General features: G+C 32.7%; 1 protein-coding gene across 2 annotated transcripts in view; it reads right to left on the reverse strand.

The window, feature by feature from the left end:
• LOC135688693 (uncharacterized) overlaps positions 1–27,495 on the reverse strand; it is a 104,266-nt gene that overhangs the window by 17,918 nt on the left and 58,853 nt on the right. For both annotated transcript variants that reach the window (XM_065205610.2, XM_065205609.2), the window contains exon 13: positions 577–662. In XM_065205610.2, coding sequence (XP_065061682.2) covers positions 577–662 — 86 coding nt within the window. The remainder of the gene's footprint in view (positions 1–576; positions 663–27,495) is intronic.

The raw sequence follows: 27,495 nt of genomic DNA on the forward strand, positions 1-27,495 counted from the left end.
CTAGCTCGATAATGAATGCATATCTGATTGATTCAAGAAGACACGAGGCAGTTTTAAGTTGAATTTGCTACTATCCCTGAAATATTTTAGATGTTTTTTTCAAAAGACTTGACAACACAGGATAGAATATAAGTCAAAAGATTCCAAAAGTAACACATTAATGACAAAATTATATTGTTGGTGGTTACAATATCCTTTTTTCGAGTTTGCAAATTACAACATCTGGCCAAAAATGCCGAGATACGTTAAAAATATAGTTTCAACCCAACCATCTCTCTTAGTATTTTGTCGCTTGTGTGTGCACTTCAATTTATTTTCAATCACTTCTCCAAACAAAGACCTCGGGGAAAGGACATGATGGTAGCAACAAGCTAGGCCCTACCCATTTGACACAAGTATATGGCATTACTTTTTCAATAAAAATCCCAGACCTTTTTCTAACAAAGATTGTAGTTATAGAGAACATCAAATTGTTATACCTCTTTTTTTATTATTTTGTCATGATCTGTTATTATAAAAATCTAAAAAGTATCAATAGAAATAGGATACCTAAAAAGCAAAGAGAAATCGTTATACCTCCAAAAATCCCAGCAGTGGTGCTTGGAGGAACTGATTTTGCTCTCGTACTAGCCCCTTCATCAACATCGTTTGGCTTTTCAGATCTAGAAGCAAATAATCATTATCATATGATAGCTATCCATATAAGCCGATCAACACTGTAAATTGAATTCATCTTTGAAAACGATAAACCGCAAAAAGTACCAGATTTTGCAAGCATATCAATTATCATTTATTGTTAAATCTAGTCAACTTGTCACTGCCTTATTTTTATTTTTCATTATCACAGGAAACTGTTATTCAATAATATACAAAGCCTTAAAAACCAGTTGCCTGATTATCTAAAACCAAAAGGAGGCCCGGCCGCCATCTTGATAATCCGTGACGATTTTGATTAATGTGACGTCACATGATTGTATACTTGCAGCAAATTTAGATACAGGCCGCCATTATTCGGTTCGGCTCGTACTGCGCGGAGACGCGAAATGCAGCAGAGAATTAAATGGAAAGAAGGAAGTTTCACCAATGCAGACACATTTTTTGCATTTTGTGCACTGGTAAGATATCATTCTAAGGCAACATACGAATAAAGGGAGGTGAGTTTAATTGCTAATCCTTTTGACGCTAGTCTTAATCGTTTACATCACTCGACTCTTCTATGGGAGCTTTTATTATGCTTACAGCTCTTAGATAATTTTAATAATTTTAGTAACTTTCTTTTTTCAATAACTAGAACTGCATCTCGCAGCACGTATAACGCCATCCTTTTCCGTTTGGTTTGGGGTCGGTCTAAAAGTTTTGCCTTCCGCAGAACCAGTCATTATAAAATACTAAATATAATTTAATCCATCAATAAACTTTATTTATCTACAGTCTCTTAAGCTTTTATTTTAGAATTATTATAAAGTAATAAGTTTTACGGATATTATTCAGCTATTCAAAAACAAAAGAACAAACTTTTGTCGCTTTACAAACGAAATAATTAACATCTTTATGATCATTAAACAAAATGAAATCAGGGTTTGTTTTACACAGAATATTTGCTTCTTTGTTAACTCAGCAAGATTGTTATATCTGCACAGATTATGGCCGTCGCTCGTGATTAATTTGATAGCATTTATCCATGACCTTTTTTTGTTGGGTTCTCTTGATTGTTCGTCAATTGTTGGATGCAATTAGCTCTATGTGTCTATCAATTTAACTAAACCTAATTCAATGGATCATTATTTTAATACATGAGAGTCTTGTGGTTCGTGAAGGTTTCAAAAATAAACCGCTAAAGCAAGGTGTGCTGTTCTTACAACTTTGTATGTAAGGTGGCTTAAGGTGGGGGATCAACAGAGGCTGGACCCTCTCACCCTCTTTACTTCCTTAAACATAGATCGTCTGAGCATTTTTTGTCTACCTTCTTGCATTTTTATCATGGAAGCTTTGGGTGCCATTCTTTTCATTTCTTTTTAAGCTTGTATGCTTTAAGGCATGACAGTTACGTTAAAAACAGTACGGAAAAGGTTGGGAAGTACGGAACAGTACGGAAAGAATCAGTTGGACTGAGCCTGTGTGTATTACTAATGTTAGTATCTTCTTCCTGGGGCTTTAAAAGATAAAATAAGCGATGTCTTCCAATACACCAGCAGGCAAAATTGCCCCTGATGATTATAAAATCTCAATATTACTGGTTCACTCGTCGCAAAAGCCTAGTTTCTGATGGAGCAATTTTCTGCTTTATCGCTTAAGTTGAAACAATTCAAACCAGTACATATTGTTTTCTACAATTAATAAATATATAAGCCAGTTCATGTGTATTATTTTATATTTTTGTCTAGACAAATAACCTAAAATTCTCAAAAAAAATTTACAACAATCGCGCAAATAAGAAGCTTTATTTATAAAGAAACAAACGAAAATATTCCCCAACCCGCTAATACCATCACAGTATTGCTAGTTGTGAAATTTACTAACAAAAAGGAATAAAATGTACCACAAAAACTGCATGAAAAAATTGGAGAAAGAAATCAACATTGCAAGTGAAACGGATTCTAGCTAGCAGCCAGCTTGATCCTGCCAATGCATCGAACAAAAAAGGTAGATCTATTAACAATTAGCTAACGATCTTACAAAAGTGGTGGAATAACAGGTTGCAGACGTAAAGATTTGTCAAAAAAATAAAAAAAGACAAAAATGTTGACAAAAAGGCAGTTCGAGAGCCACACTTTATGTATCGGGGAAGATTAGTGCTATTTCGACGAAAAATATGGAGAACTTCAGACTAAGGTCCTTAAATAAATAATGAAAGTTGTTAATTCAGCAGGAATTAAAAGATACCCGTAACTGCGGCCTTTAAGCCCATTTGCTTTATCTGATTGGGTGGCAAATTTGGGTGAGACAACAAATGGAAAACTTTTTTTCGAGCAAAATAGTTGGCTTATAAAAAAAACCAAAGGAAGAGAAAATTCAAAAGAATATTAACTATCAATGCAATATAATTGCAAAGACAAAACATACAAAGGAACTACAAAGCAGGATTTCACTTAAAGTTTTTCCAAATTTGCTGAATAGAAATTTCTATCATAAATGAAAAATATGGACGAAATAAGTGTTATAAGCCTAGTGTTGTGCGGATTATAGAAATACCTATCAAGCATAAAGAAAGACCTTTTAAGGTAAAAAAATAAATATCATTAACATAGCATCATACGTTATTTGGAGAAAAAAATAGATTTCACAAAAAAGAAAAGCTGACAAATTTGCCATTGTCGAAAAATTGCAGTATCAATGAAAATATAACGAGAAAACCGATAAAAATTACAAACGAAGACGCCTCTCATACAATCGCAGCATTTGAGAAACACAGCAGATTAATTAATCGGTGGTACAAACTTGCATTGTCATTGGAAATTGCAAACAGAATGTGTCAGGTTGGTGATTGAAAGAAACAAATGTGGAAAAAATTATTACAATCTTAGTATTGCAGATCAATTTGATATTTATAGAGTTGGTTATTGGAAGTAGCGAATGTGAAAAATCGTTATAATCGAAGAATTGCAGATCCATTGGAAATGTATGGAGTTGGTTATTGGAAGTAGCAAATATGGAAAAATCGTTATAATCGAAGAAATGCAGATCCATTGGAAATGTATGGAGTTTGTTATTGGAAGTAAGAAATATGGAAAAATCGTTATAATAGTAGTATTGCAGATCCATTGGAAATGTATGGAGTTTGTTATTGGAAGTAGCAAATGTGGAAAAGATGTTATAATCGAAGTATTGCAGACCCATTGGAAATGTATGGAGTTTGTTATTGGAAGTAGCAAATTTGGAAAATTCGTTATAATCGAAGAAATGCAGATCCATTGGAAATGTATGGAGTTTGTTATTGGAAGTAAGAAATATGGAAAAATCGTTATAATGGTAGTATTGCAGATCCATTGGAAATGTATGGAGTTTGTTATTGGAAGTAGCAAATGTGGAAAAGATGTTATAATCGAAGTATTGCAGATCCATTGGAAATTTATAGAGTTTGTTATTGGAAGTAGCAAATGTGGAAAAATCGTTATAATCGAAGTATTGCAGACCCATTGGAAATGTATGGAGTTTGTTATTGGAAGTAGCAAATTTGGAAAATTCGTTATAATCGAAGAAATGCAGATCCATTGGAAATGTATGGAGTTTGTTATTGGAAGTAAGAAATATGGAAAAATCGTTATAATCGAAGTATTGCAGATCCATTGGAAATGTATGGAGTTGGTTATTGGAAGTAGCAAATATGGAAAATTCGTTATAATCGAAGTATTGCAGATCCATTGGAAATGTATGGAGTTTGTTATTGGAAGTAGCAAATGTGGAAAATTCGAAATAATCAAAGAATTGCAGATCCATTGGAAATGCATGTAGTTCGTTATTGGAAGTAGCAAATGTGCAAAAGTCGTTATAATCAAAGTATTGCAGATCCATTGGAAATGTATGGAGTTCGTTATTGGAAGTAGCAAATGTGGAAAAAGTTGTTACAACCGTATTATTGCAGGTCCATTAAATATTTATGGAGTTTGTTATTGGAAGTACCAAATGTGGAAAAATCGTTATAATCGAAGAAATGCAGATCCATTGGAAATGTATGGAGTTTGTTATTGGAAGTAAGAAATATGGAAAAATCGTTATAATAGTAGTATTGCAGATCCATTGGAAATGTATGGAGTTTGTTATTGGAAGTAGCAAATGTGGAAAAGATGTTATAATCGAAGTATTGCAGACCCATTGGAAATGTATGGAGTTTGTTATTGGAAGTAGCAAATTTGGAAAATTCGTTATAATCGAAGAAATGCAGATCCATTGGAAATGTATGGAGTTTGTTATTGGAAGTAAGAAATATGGAAAAATCGTTATAATGGTAGTATTGCAGATCCATTGGAAATGTATGGAGTTTGTTATTGGAAGTAGCAAATGTGGAAAAGATGTTATAATCGAAGTATTGCAGATCCATTGGAAATTTATAGAGTTTGTTATTGGAAGTAGCAAATGTGGAAAAATCGTTATAATCGAAGTATTGCAGACCCATTGGAAATGTATGGAGTTTGTTATTGGAAGTAGCAAATTTGGAAAATTCGTTATAATCGAAGAAATGCAGATCCATTGGAAATGTATGGAGTTTGTTATTGGAAGTAAGAAATATGGAAAAATCGTTACAATCGAAGTATTGCAGATTCATTGGCAATGTATGGAGTTTGTTATTGGAAGTAGCAAATGTGGAAAAAGTTGTTATAATCAAAGTATTGCAGATCTATTGGAAATGTATGTAGTTCGTTATTGGAAGTAGCAAATGTGGAAAAAGTTGTTATAATCGAAGTATTGCAGATCTATTGGAAATGTATGTAATTCGTTATTTGAAGTAGCAAATATGGAAAATTCGTTACAATCGAAGTATTGCAGATTCATTGGCAATGTATGGAGTTTGTTATTGGAAGTAGCAAATGTGGAAAAATCGTTATAATCGAAGTATTGCAGATCCATTAGAAATGTATGGAGTTTGTTATTGGAAGTAGCAAATGTGGAAAAATCGTTATAATCGAAGTATTGCAGATCCATTGGAAATGTATGGAGTTTGTTATTGGAAGTAGCAAATGTGCAAAAATCGTTACTATCGTAGTATTGCAGATCCATTGGAAATTTATGGAGTTTGTTATTGGAAGTAGCAAATGTGCAAAAATCGTTATAATCGAAGTGTTGCAGATCCATTGGAAATGTATGGAGTTTGTTATTGGAAGTAGCAAATGTGGAAAAATCGTTATAATTGGAGTATTGCAGAACCATTGGAAATGTATGGAGTTTGTTATTGGAAGTAGCAAATGTGCAAAAATTGTTATAATCGAAGTATTGCAGACCCATTGGAAATGTATGGAGTTTGTTATTGGAAGTAGCAAATGTGCAAAAATCGTTACCATCGTAGTATTGCAGATCCATTGGAAATGTATGGAGTTCGTTATTGGAAGTAGCAAATGTGGAAAAATCGTTACTATCGTAGTATTGCAGATCCATTGGAAATGTATGGAGTTTGTTATTGGAAGTAGCAAATGTGGAAAAATCGTTATAATCGAAGTATTGCAGATCCATTAGAAATGTATGGAGTTTGTTATTGGAAGTAGCAAATGTGGAAAAATCGTTATAATCGAAGTATTGCAGATCCATTGGAAATGTATGGAGTTTGTTATTGGAAGTAGCAAATGTGCAAAAATCGTTACTATCGTAGTATTGCAGATCCATTGGAAATTTATGGAGTTTGTTATTGGAAGTAGCAAATGTGCAAAAATCGTTATAATCGAAGTGTTGCAGATCCATTGGAAATGTATGGAGTTTGTTATTGGAAGTAGCAAATGTGGAAAAATCGTTATAATTGGAGTATTGCAGAACCATTGGAAATGTATGGAGTTTGTTATTGGAAGTAGCAAATGTGCAAAAATTGTTATAATCGAAGTATTGCAGACCCATTGGAAATGTATGGAGTTTGTTATTGGAAGTAGCAAATGTGCAAAAATCGTTACCATCGTAGCATTGCAGATCCATTGGAAATGTATGGAGTTCGTTATTGGAAGTAGCAAATGTGGAAAAATCGTTACTATCGTAGTATTGCAGATCCATTGGAAATGTATGGAGTTTCTTATTGGAAGTAGCAAACGTGGAAAAAGTTGTTACAACCGTATTATTGCAGATCCATGAAAAATTTATGGAGTTTGTTATTGGAAGTAGCAAATGTGGAAAAATCGTTATAATAAAAGAAATGCAGATCCATTGGAAATGTATGGAGTTTGTTATTGGAAGTAGCAAATGTGCAAAAATCGTTATAATCGAAGTATTGCAGATCAATTGGGAATGTATGGAGTTTGTTATTGGAAGTAGCAAATGTGCAAAAATCGTTATAATCGAAGTATGCAGATCAATTGGGAATGTATGGAGTTTGTTATTGCAAGTAGCAAATGTGCAAAAATCGTTATAATCGAAGTATTGCAGATCAATTGCAAATTTATGGAGTTTCTTATTGGAAGTAGCAAATGTGGAAAAATATGGAGATTGTTATTGGAAGTAGCAAACGTGGAAAAAATTGTTACAATCGTATTGTTGCGATGAAATCAGAAATATGTCGGTTTGATAACTATGGTTAGGCACAGCAAAAAAGAAAGAATTTAATACAGACAATTGCATTGTACTGCATTGCCCATGAAGTATTGAAGCTATATAATGGCAATGAGGCCAGTAAGAAGCAATTAGTTGCCCCATATTATACTGGCATTTCAATGATCGTAATCAAAGACCACAAAATTAGACAGGAGAGATACTCTTTAAATAAACTTTGATAATCCCCGGCTGAAAAAGCGCTGTACAAAAGCCATAGCCACAATCCTATTGTGACGCAATTCATCAATTTTACGTCACAATCAGATGATTTTCTATAAAACTTGCTTAAACTCAAAACTCGCGACATTTGAATCAGAATCTTGGAATGAAAGGATCGCAAAATTTTGACTGCAGAAAAGTTTATATACTGACTGAAAGAACATCAATAGAAACAAAATCAGATGGGTTCCATAAGTGGCAAAAGTCAGTCATTGGTAAGATCTTTTACTTAATGAGAAAGTTTTCACACATTAAATTAAAGTAAGAATTACAAGGCAAAGAAAAACTTATTTTATAACTAAATTAAATCTAGTAACGAAGATTACAAAAAATCTATCTTTTAAAAAGCACAAGAGAAGGTTGAGAAAATAACAAAATTAAAATTCTCTAAAAAATGAATTAAAATGTTTGAAATATTGGCCTAGTGGAGTTTGTTATTGGAGGTAGCAAATATGGAAAATTCGTTATAATCGAAGTATTGCAGATCCATTGGAAATGTATGGAGTTTGTTATTGGAAGTAGCAAATGTGGAAAAGATCGTTACCATCGTAGTATTGCAGATCCATTGGAAATGTATGGAGTTTGTTATTGGAAGGAGCAAATGTGGAAAATTCGTTATAATCGAAGTATTGCAGATTCATTGGAAATGTATGGAGTTTGTTATTGGAATCAGCAAATGTGAAAAAAATCGTTATCATTGAGGTCTTACAGATCCATTGGAAATGTATGGAGTTTGTTATTGGAAGTAGCAAATGTGGAAAATTCGTTATAATCGAAGTATTGCAGATCCATTGGAAATGTATGGAGTTTGTTATTTGAAGTAGCAAATATGGAAAAATCGTTATAATCGAAGTATTGCAGATCCATTGGAAATGTATGGAGTTTGTTATTGGAAGTAGCAAATGTGGAAAAAGTCGTTATAATCGAAGAATTGCAGAGCTATTGGAAATGTATGGAGTTTGTTATTGGAATCAGCAAATGTGAAAAAAATCGTTATAATCGAGGTCTTACAGATCCATTGGAAATGTATGGAGTTAGTTATTGGAAGTAGCAAATGTGGAAAAAATCGTTATAATCGAGGTCTTACAGATCCATTGGAAATGTATGGAGTTTGTTATTGGAAGTAGGAAATGTGGAAAATTCGTTATAATCGAAATATTGCAGATCCATTGGAAATGTATGGAGTTTGTTATTGGAAGTAGCAAATATGGAAAATTCGTTATAATCGAAGTATTGCAGATCCATTGGCAATGTATGGAGTTTGTTATTGGAAGTAGCAAATGTGGAAAAGATCGTTACCATCGTAGTATTGCAGATCCATTGGAAATGTATGGAGTTTGTTATTGGAAGGAGCAAATGTGGAAAATTCGTTATAATCGAAGTATTGCAGATTCATTGGAAATGTATGGAGTTTGTTATTATAAATCAGCAAATGTGAAAAAAATCGTTATAATTGAGGTATTGCAAATCCATTGGAAATTTATGGACTTTGTTATTGAAAGGAGCAAATGTGCAAAAATCGTTATAATCGAGGTATTGCAAATCCATTGGAAATGTATGGAGTTTGTTATTGGAAGTAGCATATGTGGAAAAAATCGTTATAATGGTAGTATTGCAGATCCATTGGAAATGTATGGAGTTTGTTATTGGAAGTAGCAAATGTGGAAAATTCGTTATAATCGAAGTATTGCAGATCCATTGGAAATGTATGGAGTTTGTTATTGGAAGTAGAAAATATGGAAAATTCGTTATAATCGAAGTACTGCAGATCCATTGGAAATGTATGGAGTTTGTTATTGGAAGTAGCAAATATGGAAAATTCGTTATAATCGAAGTACTGCAGATCCATTGGAAATGTATGGAGTTTGTTATTGGAAGTAGCAAATGTGGAAAAATCGTTATAATCGAAGTATTGCAGATCCATTGGAAATGTATGGAGTTTGTTATTGGAAGTAGCAAATATGGAAAAAGTCGTTATAATCGAAGAATTGCAGATCCATTGGAAATTTATGGAGTTTTTTATTGAAAGGAGCAAATGTGCAAAAATCGTTATAATCGAGGTATTGCAAATCCATTGGAAATGTATGGAGTTTGTTATTGGAAGTAGCAAATGTGGAAAAAACCGTTATAATGGTAGTATTGCAGATCAATTGGAAATGTATGGAGTTTGTTATTGGAAGTAGCAAATGTGGAAAAATCGTTATTATCGAAGTATTGCAGATCCATTGGAAATGTATGGAGTTTGTTATTGGAAGTAGCAAATATGGAAAATTCGTTATAATCGAAGTACTGCAGATCCATTGGAAATGTATGGAGTTTGTTATTGGAAGTAGCAAATGTGGAAAAATCGTTATAATCGAAGTATTGCAGATCCATTGGAAATGTATGGAGTTTGTTATTGGAAGTAGCAAATATGGAAAAAGTCGTTATAATCGAAGAATTGCAGATCCATTGGAAATTTATGGAGTTTTTTATTGAAAGGAGCAAATGTGCAAAAATCGTTATAATCGAGGTATTGCGAATCCATTGGAAATGTATGGAGTTTGTTATTGGAAGTAGCAAATGTGGAAAAAACCGTTATAATGGTAGTATTGCAGATCCATTGGAAATGTATGGAGTTTGTTATTGGAAGGAGCAAATGTGGAAAATTCGTTATAATCGAAGTATTGCAGATCCATTGGAAATGTATGGAGTTTGTTATTGGAGGTAGCAAATATGGAAAATTCGTTATAATCGAAGTATTGCAGATCCATTGGAAATGTATGGAGTTTGTTATTGGAAGTAGCAAATGTGGAAAATTCGTTATAATCGAAGTATAGCAGATCCATTGGAAATGTATGGAGTTTGTTATTGGAAGTAGCAAATGTGGAAAAATCGTTATAATCGAAGTATTGCAGATCCATTGGAAATGAATGGAGTTTGTTATTGGAAGTAGCAAATATGGAAAATTCGTTATAATCGAAGTATTGCAGATCAATTGGAAATGTATGGAGTTTGTTATTAGAAGTAGCAAATGTGCAAAAATCGTTATAATCGAAGTATTGCAGATCAATTGCAAATTTATGGAGTTTCTTATTGGAAGTAGCAAATGTGGAAAAATTGTTATAATCGAAGTATTGCAGATCCATTGGAAATGTATGGAGTTTGTTGTTGGAAGTAGCAAATGTGGAAAAGATGTTATAATCGAAGTATTGCAGATCCATTGGAAATGTATGGAGTTTGTTGTTGGAAGTAGCAAATGTGGAAAAGATGTTATAATCGAAGTATTGCAGATCCATTGGAAATGAATGGAGTTTGTTATTGGAAGTAGCAATTATGGAAAATTCGTTATAATCGAAGTATTGCAGATCCATTGGAAATGTATGGAGTTTGTTATTGGAAGGAGCAAATGTGGAAAATTCGTTATAATCGAAGTATTGCAGATCCATTGGAAATGTATGGAGTTTGTTATTGGAAGTAGCAAATGTGGAAAATTCGTTATAATCAAAGAATTGCAGATCCATTGGAAATGCATGTAGTTCGTTATTGGAAGTAGCAAATGTGCAAAAGTCGTTATAATCAAAGTATTGCAGATCCATTGGAAATGTATGGAGTTCGTTATTGGAAGTAGCAAATGTGGAAAAAGTTGTTACAACCGTATTATTGCAGGTCCATTAAATATTTATGGAGTTTGTTATTGGAAGTACCAAATGTGGAAAAATCGTTATAATCGAAGAAATGCAGATCCATTGGAAATGTATGGAGTTTGTTATTGGAAGTAAGAAATATGGAAAAATCGTTATAATAGTAGTATTGCAGATCCATTGGAAATGTATGGAGTTTGTTATTGGAAGTAGCAAATGTGGAAAAGATGTTATAATCGAAGTATTGCAGACCCATTGGAAATGTATGGAGTTTGTTATTGGAAGTAGCAAATTTGGAAAATTCGTTATAATCGAAGAAATGCAGATCCATTGGAAATGTATGGAGTTTGTTATTGGAAGTAAGAAATATGGAAAAATCGTTATAATGGTAGTATTGCAGATCCATTGGAAATGTATGGAGTTTGTTATTGGAAGTAGCAAATGTGGAAAAGATGTTATAATCGAAGTATTGCAGATCCATTGGAAATTTATAGAGTTTGTTATTGGAAGTAGCAAATGTGGAAAAATCGTTATAATCGAAGTATTGCAGACCCATTGGAAATGTATGGAGTTTGTTATTGGAAGTAGCAAATTTGGAAAATTCGTTATAATCGAAGAAATGCAGATCCATTGGAAATGTATGGAGTTTGTTATTGGAAGTAAGAAATATGGAAAAATCGTTACAATCGAAGTATTGCAGATTCATTGGCAATGTATGGAGTTTGTTATTGGAAGTAGCAAATGTGGAAAAAGTTGTTATAATCAAAGTATTGCAGATCTATTGGAAATGTATGTAGTTCGTTATTGGAAGTAGCAAATGTGGAAAAAGTTGTTATAATCAAAGTATTGCAGATCTATTGGAAATGTATGTAATTCGTTATTTGAAGTAGCAAATATGGAAAATTCGTTACAATCGAAGTATTGCAGATTCATTGGCAATGTATGGAGTTTGTTATTGGAAGTAGCAAATGTGGAAAAATCGTTATAATCGAAGTATTGCAGATCCATTAGAAATGTATGGAGTTTGTTATTGGAAGTAGCAAATGTGGAAAAATCGTTATAATCGAAGTATTGCAGATCCATTGGAAATGTATGGAGTTTGTTATTGGAAGTAGCAAATGTGCAAAAATCGTTACTATCGTAGTATTGCAGATCCATTGGAAATTTATGGAGTTTGTTATTGGAAGTAGCAAATGTGCAAAAATCGTTATAATCGAAGTGTTGCAGATCCATTGGAAATGTATGGAGTTTGTTATTGGAAGTAGCAAATGTGGAAAAATCGTTATGATTGGAGTATTGCAGAACCATTGGAAATGTATGGAGTTTGTTATTGGAAGTAGCAAATGTGCAAAAATTGTTATAATCGAAGTATTGCAGACCCATTGGAAATGTATGGAGTTTGTTATTGGAAGTAGCAAATGTGCAAAAATCGTTACCATCGTAGTATTGCAGATCCATTGGAAATGTATGGAGTTCGTTATTGGAAGTAGCAAATGTGGAAAAATCGTTACTATCGTAGTATTGCAGATCCATTGGAAATGTATGGAGTTTGTTATTGGAAGTAGCAAATGTGCAAAAATCGTTACAACCGTATTATTGCAGATCCATGAAAAATTTATGGAGTTTGTTATTGGAAGTAGCAAATGTGGAAAAATCGTTATAATAATCCATTGGAAATGTATGGAGTTTGTTATTGGAAGTAGCAAATGTGCAAAAATCGTTATAATCGAAGTATTGCAGATCAATTGGGAATGTATGGAGTTTGTTATTGGAAGTAGCAAATGTGCAAAAATCGTTATAATCGAAGTATGCAGATCAATTGGGAATGTATGGAGTTTGTTATTGCAAGTAGCAAATGTGCAAAAATCGTTATAATCGAAGTATTGCAGATCAATTGCAAATTTATGGAGTTTCTTATTGGAAGTAGCAAATGTGGAAAAATATGGAGATTGTTATTGGAAGTAGCAAACGTGGAAAAAATTGTTACAATCGTATTGTTGCGATGAAATCGGAAATATGTCGGTTTGATAACTATGGTTAGGCACAGCAAACAAGAAAGAATTTATTGCAGACAATTGCGTTGTACTGCATTGCCCATGAAGTATTGAAGCTATATAATGGCAATGAGGCCAGTAAGAAGCAATTAGTTGCCCCATATTATACTGGCATTTCAATGATCGTAATCAAAGACCACAAAACTAGACAGGAGAGATACTCTTTAAATACACTTTGATAATCCATGGAAAAAAAGCGCTGTACAAAAGCCATATCCACAATCCTATTGTGACGCAATTCATCAATTTTACGTCACAATCAGATGATTTTCTATAAAACTTGCTTAAACTCAAAACTCGCGACATTTGAATCAGAATCTTGGAATGAAATTATCGCAAAATTTTGACTGCAGAAAAGTTTATATACTGACTGAAAGAACATCAATAGAAACAAAATCAGATGGGTTCCATATATGGCAAAAGTCAATCATTGGTAAGATCTTTTACTTAATGAGAAAGTTTTCACACATTAAATTAAAGTAAGAATTACAAGGCAAAGAAAAACTTATTTTATAACTAAATTTAATCTAGTAACGAAGATAACAAAAAATCTATGTTTTAAAAAGCACAAGAGAAGGTTGAAGAAATATCAAATATCAAATTCTCTAAAAAATGAATTAAAATGTTTGAAATATTGGCCTAAAGGAGTGTGTTATTGGAAGTAGCAAATATGGAAAATTCGTTATAATCGAAGTATTGCAGATCAATTGGAAATGTATGGAGTTTGTTATTGGAAGTAGCAAATGTGCAAAAATCGTTATAATCGAAGTATTCTCAGATCAATTGCAAATTTATGGAGTTTCTTATTGGAAGTAGCAAATATGGAAAAATTGTTATAATCGAAGTATTGCAGATCCATTGGAAATGTATGGAGTTTGTTGTTGGAAGTAGCAAATGTGGAAAAGATGTTATAATCGAAGTATTGCAGATCCATTGGAAATTTATGGAGTTTGTTATTGGAAGTAGCAAATGTGGAAAAATCGTTACTATCGTAGCATTGCAGATCCATTGGAAATGTATGGAGTTTCTTATTGGACGTAGCAAACGTGGAAAAAGTTGTTACAACCGTATTATTGCAGATCCATGAAAAATTTATGGAGTTTGTTATTGGAAGTAGCAAATGTGGAAAAATCGTTATAATAAAAGAAATGCAGATCCATTGGAAATGTATGGAGTTTGTTATTGGAAGTAGCAAATGTGCAAAAATCGTTATAATCGAAGTATTGCAGATCAATTGGGAATGTATGGAGTTTGTTATTGGAAGTAGCAAATGTGCAAAAATCGTTATAATCGAAGTATGCAGATCAATTGGGAATGTATGGAGTTTGTTATTGCAAGTAGCAAATGTGCAAAAATCGTTATAATCGAAGTATTGCAGATCAATTGCAAATTTATGGAGTTTCTTATTGGAAGTAGCAAATGTGGAAAAATATGGAGATTGTTATTGGAAGTAGCAAACGTGGAAAAAATTGTTACAATCGTATTGTTGCGATGAAATCAGAAATATGTCGGTTTGATAACTATGGTTAGGCACAGCAAAAAAGAAAGAATTTAATACAGACAATTGCATTGTACTGCATTGCCCATGAAGTATTGAAGCTATATAATGGCAATGAGGCCAGTAAGAAGCAATTAGTTTCCCCATATTATACTGGCATTTCAATGATCGTAATCAAAGACCACAAAATTAGACAGGAGAGATACTCTTTAAATAAACTTTGATAATCCCCGGCTGAAAAAGCGCTGTACAAAAGCCATAGCCACAATCCTATTGTGACGCAATTCATCAATTTTACGTCACAATCAGATGATTTTCTATAAAACTTGCTTAAACTCAAAACTCGCGACATTTGAATCAGAATCTTGGAATGAAAGGATCGCAAAATTTTGACTGCAGAAAAGTTTATATACTGACTGAAAGAACATCAATAGAAACAAAATCAGATGGGTTCCATAAGTGGCAAAAGTCAGTCATTGGTAAGAGCTTTTACTTAATGAGAAAGTTTTCACACATTAAAATAAAGTAAGAATTACAAGGCAAATAAAAACTTATTTTATAACTAAATTAAATCTAGTAACGAAGATTACAAAAAATCTATCTTTTAAAAAGCACAAGAGAAGGTTGAGAAAATAACAAAATTAAAATTCTCTAAAAAATGAATTAAAATGTTTGAAATATTGGCCTAGTGGAGTTTGTTATTGGAGGTAGCAAATATGGAAAATTCGTTATAATCGAAGTATTGCAGATCCATTGGAAATGTATGGAGTTTGTTATTGGAAGTAGCAAATGTGGAAAAGATCGTTACCATCGTAGTATTGCAGATCCATTGGAAATGTATGGAGTTTGTTATTGGAAGGAGCAAATGTGGAAAATTCGTTATAATCGAAGTATTGCAGATTCATTGGAAATGTATGGAGTTTGTTATTGGAATCAGCAAATGTGAAAAAAATCGTTATCATTGAGGTCTTACAGATCCATTGGAAATGTATGGAGTTTGTTATTGGAAGTAGCAAATGTGGAAAATTCGTTATAATCGAAGTATTGCAGATCCATTGGAAATGTATGGAGTTTGTTATTTGAAGTAGCAAATATGGAAAAATCGTTATAATCGAAGTATTGCAGATCCATTGGAAATGTATGGAGTTTGTTATTGGAAGTAGCAAATGTGGAAAAAGTCGTTATAATCGAAGAATTGCAGAGCTATTGGAAATGTATGGAGTTTGTTATTGGAATCAGCAAATATGAAAAAAATCGTTATAATCGAGGTCTTACAGATCCATTGGAAATGTATGGAGTTTGTTATTGGAAGTAGGAAATGTGGAAAATTCGTTATAATCGAAATATTGCAGATCCATTGGAAATGTATGGAGTTTGTTATTGGAAGTAGCAAATATGGAAAATTCGTTATAATCGAAGTATTGCAGATCCATTGGCAATGTATGGAGTTTGTTATTGGAAGTAGCAAATGTGGAAAAGATCGTTACCATCGTAGTATTGCAGATCCATTGGAAATGTATGGAGTTTGTTATTGGAAGGAGCAAATGTGGAAAATTCGTTATAATCGAAGTATTGCAGATTCATTGGAAATGTATGGAGTTTGTTATTATAAATCAGCAAATGTGAAAAAAATCGTTATAATTGAGGTATTGCAAATCCATTGGAAATTTATGGACTTTGTTATTGAAAGGAGCAAATGTGCAAAAATCGTTATAATCGAGGTATTGCAAATCCATTGGAAATGTATGGAGTTTGTTATTGGAAGTAGCATATGTGGAAAAAATCGTTATAATGGTAGTATTGCAGATCCATTGGAAATGTATGGAGTTTGTTATTGGAAGTAGCAAATGTGGAAAATTCGTTATAATCGAAGTATTGCAGATCCATTGGAAATGTATGGAGTTTGTTATTGGAAGTAGAAAATATGGAAAATTCGTTATAATCGAAGTACTGCAGATCCATTGGAAATGTATGGAGTTTGTTATTGGAAGTAGCAAATATGGAAAATTCGTTATAATCGAAGTACTGCAGATCCATTGGAAATGTATGGAGTTTGTTATTGGAAGTAGCAAATGTGGAAAAATCGTTATAATCGAAGTATTGCAGATCCATTGGAAATGTATGGAGTTTGTTATTGGAAGTAGCAAATATGGAAAAAGTCGTTATAATCGAAGAATTGCAGATCCATTGGAAATTTATGGAGTTTTTTATTGAAAGGAGCAAATGTGCAAAAATCGTTATAATCGAGGTATTGCAAATCCATTGGAAATGTATGGAGTTTGTTATTGGAAGTAGCAAATGTGGAAAAAACCGTTATAATGGTAGTATTGCAGATCCATTGGAAATGTATGGAGTTTGTTATTGGAAGTAGCAAATGTGGAAAAATCGTTATAATCGAAGTATTGCAGATCCATTGGAAATGTATGGAGTTTGTTATTGGAAGTAGCAAATATGGAAAATTCGTTATAATCGAAGTACTGCAGATCCATTGGAAATGTATGGAGTTTGTTATTGGAAGTAGCAAATGTGGAAAAATCGTTATAATCGAAGTATTGCAGATCCATTGGAAATGTATGGAGTTTGTTATTGGAAGTAGCAAATATGGAAAAAGTCGTTATAATCGAAGAATTGCAGATCCATTGGAAATTTATGGAGTTTTTTATTGAAAGGAGCAAATGTGCAAAAATCGTTATAATCGAGGTATTGCGAATCCATTGGAAATGTATGGAGTTTGTTATTGGAAGTAGCAAATGTGGAAAAAACCGTTATAATGGTAGTATTGCAGATCCATTGGAAATGTATGGAGTTTGTTATTGGAAGGAGCAAATGTGGAAAATTCGTTATAATCGAAGTATTGCAGATCCATTGGAAATGTATGGAGTTTGTTATTGGAGGTAGCAAATATGGAAAATTCGTTATAATCGAAGTATTGCAGATCCATTGGAAATGTATGGAGTTTGTTATTGGAAGTAGCAAATGTGGAAAATTCGTTATAATCGAAGTATAGCAGATCCATTGGAAATGTATGGAGTTTGTTATTGGAAGTAGCAAATGTGGAAAAATCGTTATAATCGAAGTATTGCAGATCCATTGGAAATGTATGGAGTTTGTTATTGGAAGTAGCAAATATGGAAAAAGTCGTTATAATCGAAGAATTGCAGATCCATTGGAAATTTATGGAGTTTTTTATTGAAAGGAGCAAATGTGCAAAAATCGTTATAATCGAGGTATTGCAAATCCATTGGAAATGTATGGAGTTTGTTATTGGAAGTAGCAAATGTGGAAAAAACCGTTATAATGGTAGTATTGCAGATCCATTGGAAATGTATGGAGTTTGTTATTGGAAGTAGCAAATATGGAAAATTCGTTATAATCGAAGTACTGCAGATCCATTGGAAATGTATGGAGTTTGTTATTGGAAGTCGCAAATGTGGAAAAATCGTTATAATCGAAGTATTGCAGATCCATTGGAAATGTATGGAGTTTGTTATTGGAAGTAGCAAATATGGAAAAAGTCGTTATAATCGAAGAATTGCAGATCCATTGGAAATTTATGGAGTTTTTTATTGAAAGGAGCAAATGTGCAAAAATCGTTATAATCGAGGTATTGCGAATCCATTGGAAATGTATGGAGTTTGTTATTGGAAGTAGCAAATGTGGAAAAAACCGTTATAATGGTAGTATTGCAGATCCATTGGAAATGTATGGAGTTTGTTATTGGAAGGAGCAAATGTGGAAAATTCGTTATAGTCGAAGTATTGGAGATCCATTGGAAATGTATGGAGTTTGTTATTGGAAGTAGCAAAGATGGAAAATTCGTTATAGTCGAAGTATTGGAGATCCATTGGAAATGTATGGAGTTTGCTATTGGAAGTAGCAAAGATGGAAAATTCGTTATAGTCGAAGTATTGGAGATCCATTGGAAATGTATGGAGTTTGTTATTGGAAGTAGCAAAGATGGAAAAATCGTTATAATCGAAGTACTGCAGATCCATTGGAAATGTATGGAGTTTGTTATTGGAAGTCGCAAATGTGGAAAAATCGTTATAATCGAAGTATTGCAGATCCATTGGAAATGTATGGAGTTTGTTATTGGAAGTAGCAAATATGGAAAAAGTCGTTATAATCGAAGAATTGCAGATCCATTGGAAATTTATGGAGTTTTTTATTGAAAGGAGCAAATGTGCAAAAATCGTTATAATCGAGGTATTGCGAATCCATTGGAAATGTATGGAGTTTGTTATTGGAAGTAGCAAATGTGGAAAAAACCGTTATAATGGTAGTATTGCAGATCCATTGGAAATGTATGGAGTTTGTTATTGGAAGGAGCAAATGTGGAAAATTCGTTATAATCGAAGTATTGCAGATCCATTGGAAATGTATGGAGTTTGTTATTGGAGGTAGCAAATATGGAAAATTCGTTATAATCGAAGTATTGCAGATCCATTGGAAATGTATGGAGTTTGTTATTGGAAGTAGCAAATGTGGAAAATTCGTTATAATCGAAGTATAGCAGATCCATTGGAAATGTATGGAGTTTGTTATTGTAAGTAGCAAATATGGAAAAATCGTTATAATCGAAGTATTGCAGACCCATTGGAAATATATGGAGTTTGTTATTGGAAGTAGCAAATGTGGAAAAATCGTTACCATCGTACTATTGCAGATCCATTGGAAATGTATGGAGTTTGTTATTGGAAGTAGCAAACGTGGAAAAAAATCGTTATAATGGTAGTAATGCAGCTCCATTGGAAATGTATGGAGTTTGTTATTGGAAGTAGCAAATATGTCGAAGTATTGCAGATCCATAGGAAATGTATGGGGTTTGTTATTGGAATCAGCAAATGTGAAAAAAATCGTTATAATCGAGGTCTTACAGATCCATTGGAAATGTATGGAGTTTGTTATTGAAAGTAGCAAACATGGCAAAATCGTTATAATCTCAGTATTGCAGATCCATTGGAAATGTATGGAGTTAGTTATTGGAAGTAGCAAATGTGGAAAAGATCGTTAGAATCGAAGTATTGCAGACCCATTGGAAATATATGGAGTTTGTTATTGGAAGTAGCAAATGTGTAAAAATCGTTATAATCGAAGTATTGCAGATTCATTGGAAATGTATGGAGTTGGTTATTGGAAGTAGCAAATGTGCAAAAATCGTTATAATCGAAGTATTGCAAATCCATTGGAAATCTATGAATTTGTTATTGGAAGTAGCAATTATGGAAAATTCGTTATAATCGAAATATTGCAGATCCATTGGAAATGTATGGAGTTTGTTATTGGAAGTAGCAAATGTGGAAAATTCGTTATAATCGAAGTATTGCAGATTTATTGGAAATGAATGGAGTTTGTTATTGGAAGTAGCAAATGTGCAAAAATTGTTATAATCGAAGTATTGCAGATCCATTGCAAATTTATGGAGTTTGTAATTGGAAGTAGCAAATGTGGAAAATTCGTTATAATCGAAGTATTGCAGATCCATTGGAAATATATGGAGTTTGTTATTGGAAGTAGCAAATGTGGAATATTCGTTATAATCGAAGTATTGCAGATTTATTGAAAATGTATGGAGTTTATTATTGGAAGTAGCAAATGTGGAAAATTCGTTATAATCGAAGTATTGCAGATTTATTGGAAATGAATGGAGTTTGTTATTGGAAGTAGCAATTATGGAAAATTCGTTATAATCGAAGTATTGCAGATCCATTGGAAATGTATGGAGTTTGTTATTGGAAGTAGCAAATATGGAAAATTCGTTATAGTCGAAGTATTGCAGATCCATTGGAAATGTATGGAGTTTGTTATTGGAAGTAGCAAAGATGGAAAATTCGTTATAGTCGAAGTATTGCAGATCCATTGGAAATTTATGGAGTTTGCTATTGGAAGTAGCAAAGATGGAAAATTCGTTATAGTCGAAGTATTGGAGATCCATTGGAAATGTATGGAGTTTGTTATTGGAAGTAGCAAAGATGGAAAATTCGTTATAGTCGAAGTATTGGAAATCCATTGGAAATGTATGGAGTTTGCTATTGGAAGTAGCAAAGATGGAAAATTCGTTATAGTCGAAGTATTGGAGATCCATTGGAAATGTATGGAGTTTGTTATTGGAAGTAGCAAAGATGGAAAATTCGTTATAGTCGAAGTATTGGAGATCCATTGGAAATGTATGGAGTTTGCTATTGGAAGTAGCAAAGATGGAAAATTCGTTATAGTCGAAGTATTGGAGATCCATTGGAAATGTATGGAGTTTGTTATTGGAAGTAGCAAAGATGGAAAAATCGTTATAATCGAAGTATTGCAGACCCATTGGAAATATATGGAGTTTGTTATTGGAAGTAGCAAATGTGGAAAAATCGTTACCATCGTACTATTGCAGATCCATTGGAAATGTATGGAGTTTGTTATTGGAAGTAGCAAACGTGGAAAAAAATCGTTATAATGGTAGTAATGCAGCTCCATTGGAAATGTATGGAGTTTGTTATTGGAAGTAGCAAATATGTCGAAGTATTGCAGATCCATAGGAAATGTATGGGGTTTGTTATTGGAATCAGCAAATGTGAAAAAAATCGTTATAATCGAGGTCTTACAGATCCATTGGAAATGTATGGAGTTTGTTATTGAAAGTAGCAAACATGGCAAAATCGTTATAATCTCAGTATTGCAGATCCATTGGAAATGTATGGAGTTAGTTATTGGAAGTAGCAAATGTGGAAAAGATCGTTAGAATCGAAGTATTGCAGACCCATTGGAAATATATGGAGTTTGTTATTGGAAGTAGCAAATGTGTAAAAATCGTTATAATCGAAGTATTGCAGATTCATTGGAAATGTATGGAGTTGGTTATTGGAAGTAGCAAATGTGCAAAAATCGTTATAATCGAAGTATTGCAAATCCATTGGAAATCTATGAATTTGTTATTGGAAGTAGCAATTATGGAAAATTCGTTATAATCGAAATATTGCAGATCCATTGGAAATGTATGGAGTTTGTTATTGGAAGTAGCAAATGTGGAAAATTCGTTATAATCGAAGTATTGCAGATTTATTGGAAATGAATGGAGTTTGTTATTGGAAGTAGCAAATGTGCAAAAATTGTTATAATCGAAGTATTGCAGATCCATTGCAAATTTATGGAGTTTGTAATTGGAAGTAGCAAATGTGGAAAATTCGTTATAATCGAAGTATTGCAGATTTATTGGAAATGAATGGAGTTTGTTATTGGAAGTAGCAAATGTGGAAAATTCGTTATAATCGAAGTATTGCAGATCCATTGGAAATATATGGAGTTTGTTATTGGAAGTAGCAAATGTGGAATATTCGTTATAATCGAAGTATTGCAGATTTATTGAAAATGTATGGAGTTTATTATTGGAAGTAGCAAATGTGGAAAATTCGTTATAATCGAAGTATTGCAGATTTATTGGAAATGAATGGAGTTTGTTATTGGAAGTAGCAATTATGGAAAATTCGTTATAATCGAAGTATTGCAGATCCATTGGAAATGTATGGAGTTTGTTATTGGAAGTAGCAAATGTGGAAAAATCGTTACCATCGTACTATTGCAGATCCATTGGAAATGTATGGAGTTTGTTATTGGAAGTAGCAAACGTGGAAAAAAATCGTTATAATGGTAGTAATGCAGCTCCATTGGAAATGTATGGAGTTTGTTATTGGAAGTAGCAAATATGTCGAAGTATTGCAGATCCATAGGAAATGTATGGGGTTTGTTATTGGAATCAGCAAATGTGAAAAAAATCGTTATAATCGAGGTCTTACAGATCCATTGGAAATGTATGGAGTTTGTTATTGAAAGTAGCAAACATGGCAAAATCGTTATAATCTCAGTATTGCAGATCCATTGGAAATGTATGGAGTTAGTTATTGGAAGTAGCAAATGTGGAAAAGATCGTTAGAATCGAAGTATTGCAGACCCATTGGAAATATATGGAGTTTGTTATTGGAAGTAGCAAATGTGTAAAAATCGTTATAATCGAAGTATTGCAGATTCATTGGAAATGTATGGAGTTGGTTATTGGAAGTAGCAAATGTGCAAAAATCGTTATAATCGAAGTATTGCAAATCCATTGGAAATCTATGAATTTGTTATTGGAAGTAGCAATTATGGAAAATTCGTTATAATCGAAATATTGCAGATCCATTGGAAATGTATGGAGTTTGTTATTGGAAGTAGCAAATGTGGAAAATTCGTTATAATCGAAGTATTGCAGATTTATTGGAAATGAATGGAGTTTGTTATTGGAAGTAGCAAATGTGCAAAAATTGTTATAATCGAAGTATTGCAGATCCATTGCAAATTTATGGAGTTTGTAATTGGAAGTAGCAAATGTGGAAAATTCGTTATAATCGAAGTATTGCAGATTTATTGGAAATGAATGGAGTTTGTTATTGGAAGTAGCAAATGTGGAAAATTCGTTATAATCGAAGTATTGCAGATCCATTGGAAATATATGGAGTTTGTTATTGGAAGTAGCAAATGTGGAATATTCGTTATAATCGAAGTATTGCAGATTTATTGAAAATGTATGGAGTTTATTATTGGAAGTAGCAAATGTGGAAAATTCGTTATAATCGAAGTATTGCAGATTTATTGGAAATGAATGGAGTTTGTTATTGGAAGTAGCAATTATGGAAAATTCGTTATAATCGAAGTATTGCAGATCCATTGGAAATGTATGGAGTTTGTTATTGGAAGTAGCAAATATGGAAAATTCGTTATAGTCGAAGTATTGCAGATCCATTGGAAATGTATGGAGTTTGCTATTGGAAGTAGCAAAGATGGAAAATTCGTTATAGTCGAAGTATTGGAGATCCATTGGAAATGTATGGAGTTTGTTATTGGAAGTAGCAAAGATGGAAAATTCGTTATAGTCGAAGTATTGGAAATCCATTGGAAATGTATGGAGTTTGCTATTGGAAGTAGCAAAGATGGAAAATTCGTTATAGTCGAAGTATTGGAGATCCATTGGAAATGTATGGAGTTTGTTATTGGAAGTAGCAAAGATGGAAAATTCGTTATAGTCGAAGTATTGGAGATCCATTGGAAATGTATGGAGTTTGCTATTGGAAGTAGCAAAGATGGAAAATTCGTTATAGTCGAAGTATTGGAGATCCATTGGAAATGTATGGAGTTTGTTATTGGAAGTAGCAAAGATGGAAAAATCGTTATAATCGAAGTATTGCAGACCCATTGGAAATATATGGAGTTTGTTATTGGAAGTAGCAAATGTGGAAAAATCGTTACCATCGTACTATTGCAGATCCATTGGAAATGTATGGAGTTTGTTATTGGAAGTAGCAAACGTGGAAAAAAATCGTTATAATGGTAGTAATGCAGCTCCATTGGAAATGTATGGAGTTTGTTATTGGAAGTAGCAAATATGTCGAAGTATTGCAGATCCATAGGAAATGTATGGGGTTTGTTATTGGAATCAGCAAATGTGAAAAAAATCGTTATAATCGAGGTCTTACAGATCCATTGGAAATGTATGGAGTTTGTTATTGAAAGTAGCAAACATGGCAAAATCGTTATAATCTCAGTATTGCAGATCCATTGGAAATGTATGGAGTTAGTTATTGGAAGTAGCAAATGTGGAAAAGATCGTTAGAATCGAAGTATTGCAGACCCATTGGAAATATATGGAGTTTGTTATTGGAAGTAGCAAATGTGTAAAAATCGTTATAATCGAAGTATTGCAGATTCATTGGAAATGTATGGAGTTGGTTATTGGAAGTAGCAAATGTGCAAAAATCGTTATAATCGAAGTATTGCAAATCCATTGGAAATCTATGAATTTGTTATTGGAAGTAGCAATTATGGAAAATTCGTTATAATCGAAATATTGCAGATCCATTGGAAATGTATGGAGTTTGTTATTGGAAGTAGCAAATGTGGAAAATTCGTTATAATCGAAGTATTGCAGATTTATTGGAAATGAATGGAGTTTGTTATTGGAAGTAGCAAATGTGCAAAAATTGTTATAATCGAAGTATTGCAGATCCATTGCAAATTTATGGAGTTTGTAATTGGAAGTAGCAAATGTGGAAAATTCGTTATAATCGAAGTATTGCAGATTTATTGGAAATGAATGGAGTTTGTTATTGGAAGTAGCAAATGTGGAAAATTCGTTATAATCGAAGTATTGCAGATCCATTGGAAATATATGGAGTTTGTTATTGGAAGTAGCAAATGTGGAATATTCGTTATAATCGAAGTATTGCAGATTTATTGAAAATGTATGGAGTTTATTATTGGAAGTAGCAAATGTGGAAAATTCGTTATAATCGAAGTATTGCAGATTTATTGGAAATGAATGGAGTTTGTTATTGGAAGTAGCAATTATGGAAAATTCGTTATAATCGAAGTATTGCAGATCCATTGGAAATGTATGGAGTTTGTTATTGGAAGTAGCAAATATGGAAAATTCGTTATAGTCGAAGTATTGCAGATCCATTGGAAATGTATGGAGTTTGTTATTGGAAGTAGCAAAGATGGAAAATTCGTTATAGTCGAAGTATTGCAGATCCATTGGAAATTTATGGAGTTTGCTATTGGAAGTAGCAAAGATGGAAAATTCGTTATAGTCGAAGTATTGGAGATCCATTGGAAATGTATGGAGTTTGTTATTGGAATTAGCAAATGTGGAAAATTCGTTATAATCGAAGTATTGCAGATTTATTGGAAATGAATGGAGTTTGTTGTGGAAGTAGCAATTATGGAAAATTCGTTATAATCGAAGTATTGCAGATCCATTGGAAATGTATGGAGTTTGTTATTGGAAGTAGCAAATGTGGAAAATTCGTTATAATCGAAGTATTGCAGATCCATTGGAAATGTATGGAGTTTGTTATTGGAAGTAGCAAATGTGGAAAATTCGTTATAATCGAAGTATTGCAGATTTATTGGAAATGAATGGAGTTTGTTATTGGAAGTAGCAAATGTGGAAAATTCGTTATAATCGAAGTATTGCAGATTTATTGGAAATGAATGGAGTTTGTTATTGGAAGTAGCAATTATGGAAAATTCGTTATAGTCAAAGTATTGCAGATCCATTGGAAATGTATGAAGTTCGTTATTGGAAGTAGCAAATATGGAAAATTCGTTATAATCGAAGTATTGCAGATTTATTGGAAATGAATGGTGTTTGTTATTGGAAGTAGCAAATGTGGAAAATTCGTTATAATCGAAGTATTGCAGATTTATTGGAAATGAATGGAGTTTGTTATTGGAAGTAGCAAATGTGGAAAATTCGTTATAATCGAAGTATTGCAGATTTATTGGAAATGAATGGAGTTTGTTATTGGAAGTAGCAATTATGGAAAATTCGTTATAATCGAAGTATTGCAGATCCATTGGAAATATATGGAGTTTGTTATTGGAAGTAGCAAATGTGGAAAATTCGTTATAATCGAAGTATTGCAGATCCATTGGAAATATATGGAGTTTGTTATTGGAAGTAGCAAATGTGGAATATTCGTTATAATCGAAGTATTGCAGATTTATTGAAAATGTATGGAGTTTATTATTGGAATTAGCAAATGTGGAAAATTCGTTATAATCGAAGTATTGCAGATTTATTGGAAATGAATGGAGTTTGTTGTGGAAGTAGCAATTATGGAAAATTCGTTATAATCGAAGTATTGCAGATCCATTGGAAATGTATGGAGTTTGTTATTGGAAGTAGCAAATGTGGAAAATTCGTTATAATCGAAGTATTGCAGATCCATTGGAAATGTATGGAGTTTGTTATTGGAAGTAGCAAATGTGGAAAATTCGTTATAATCGAAGTATTGCAGATTTATTGGAAATGAATGGAGTTTGTTATTGGAAGTAGCAAATGTGGAAAATTCGTTATAATCGAAGTATTGCAGATTTATTGGAAATGAATGGAGTTTGTTATTGGAAGTAGCAATTATGGAAAATTCGTTATAATCGAAGTATTGCAGATCCATTGGAAATGTATGGAGTTTGTTATTGGAAGTAGCAAATGTGGAAAATTCGTTATAATCGAAGTATTGCAGATCCATTGGAAATGTATGGAGTTTGTTATTGGAAGTAGCAAATGTGGAAAATTCGTTATAATCGAAGTATTGCAGATCCATTGGAAATGTATGGAGTTTGTTATTGGAAGTAGCAAATGTGGAAAATTCGTTATAATCGAGGAATTGCAGATCCATTGGAAATGTATGGAGTTTGTTATTGGAAGTAGCAAATATGGAAAAAATTGTTACAATCGTATTGTTGCACTGAAATCGGAAATATGTCGGTTTGATAACTATGGTTATGCACAGCAAACAAGAAAGAATTTAATACAGTCAATTGCGTTGTACTATATTGCCCATAAAGTATTGAAGCTATATAATGGCAATTAGGCCAGTAAGAAGCAATTAGTTGCCCCATATCATACTGGCATTTCAATGATCGTAATCAAAGACCACAAAATTAGACAGGAGAGATACTCTTTAAATACACTTTGATAATCCCCGGCTGAAAAAGCGCTGTACAAAAGCCATAGCCACAATCCTATTGTGACGCAATTCATCAATTTTACGTCACAATCAGATGATTTTCTATAAAACTTGCTTAAACTCAAAACTCGCGACATTTGAATCAGAATCTTGGAATGAAAGGATCGCAAAATTTTGACTGCAGAAAAGTTTATATACTGACTGCAAGAACATCAATAGAAACAAAATCAGATGGGTTCCATAAATGGCAAAAGTCAATGATTGGTAAGATCTTTTACTTAATGAGAAAGTTTTCACACATTAAATTAAAGTAAAAATTACAAGGCAAAGAAAAACTTCTTTTATAACTAAATTTAATCTAGTAACGAAGATTACAAAAAATCTATCTT

This window comes from Rhopilema esculentum, chromosome 9 (assembly GCF_057945365.1).
Source record: "Rhopilema esculentum isolate cy_ngs chromosome 9, ASM5794536v1, whole genome shotgun sequence".
Lineage (NCBI taxonomy): Eukaryota > Metazoa > Cnidaria > Scyphozoa > Rhizostomeae > Rhizostomatidae > Rhopilema > Rhopilema esculentum.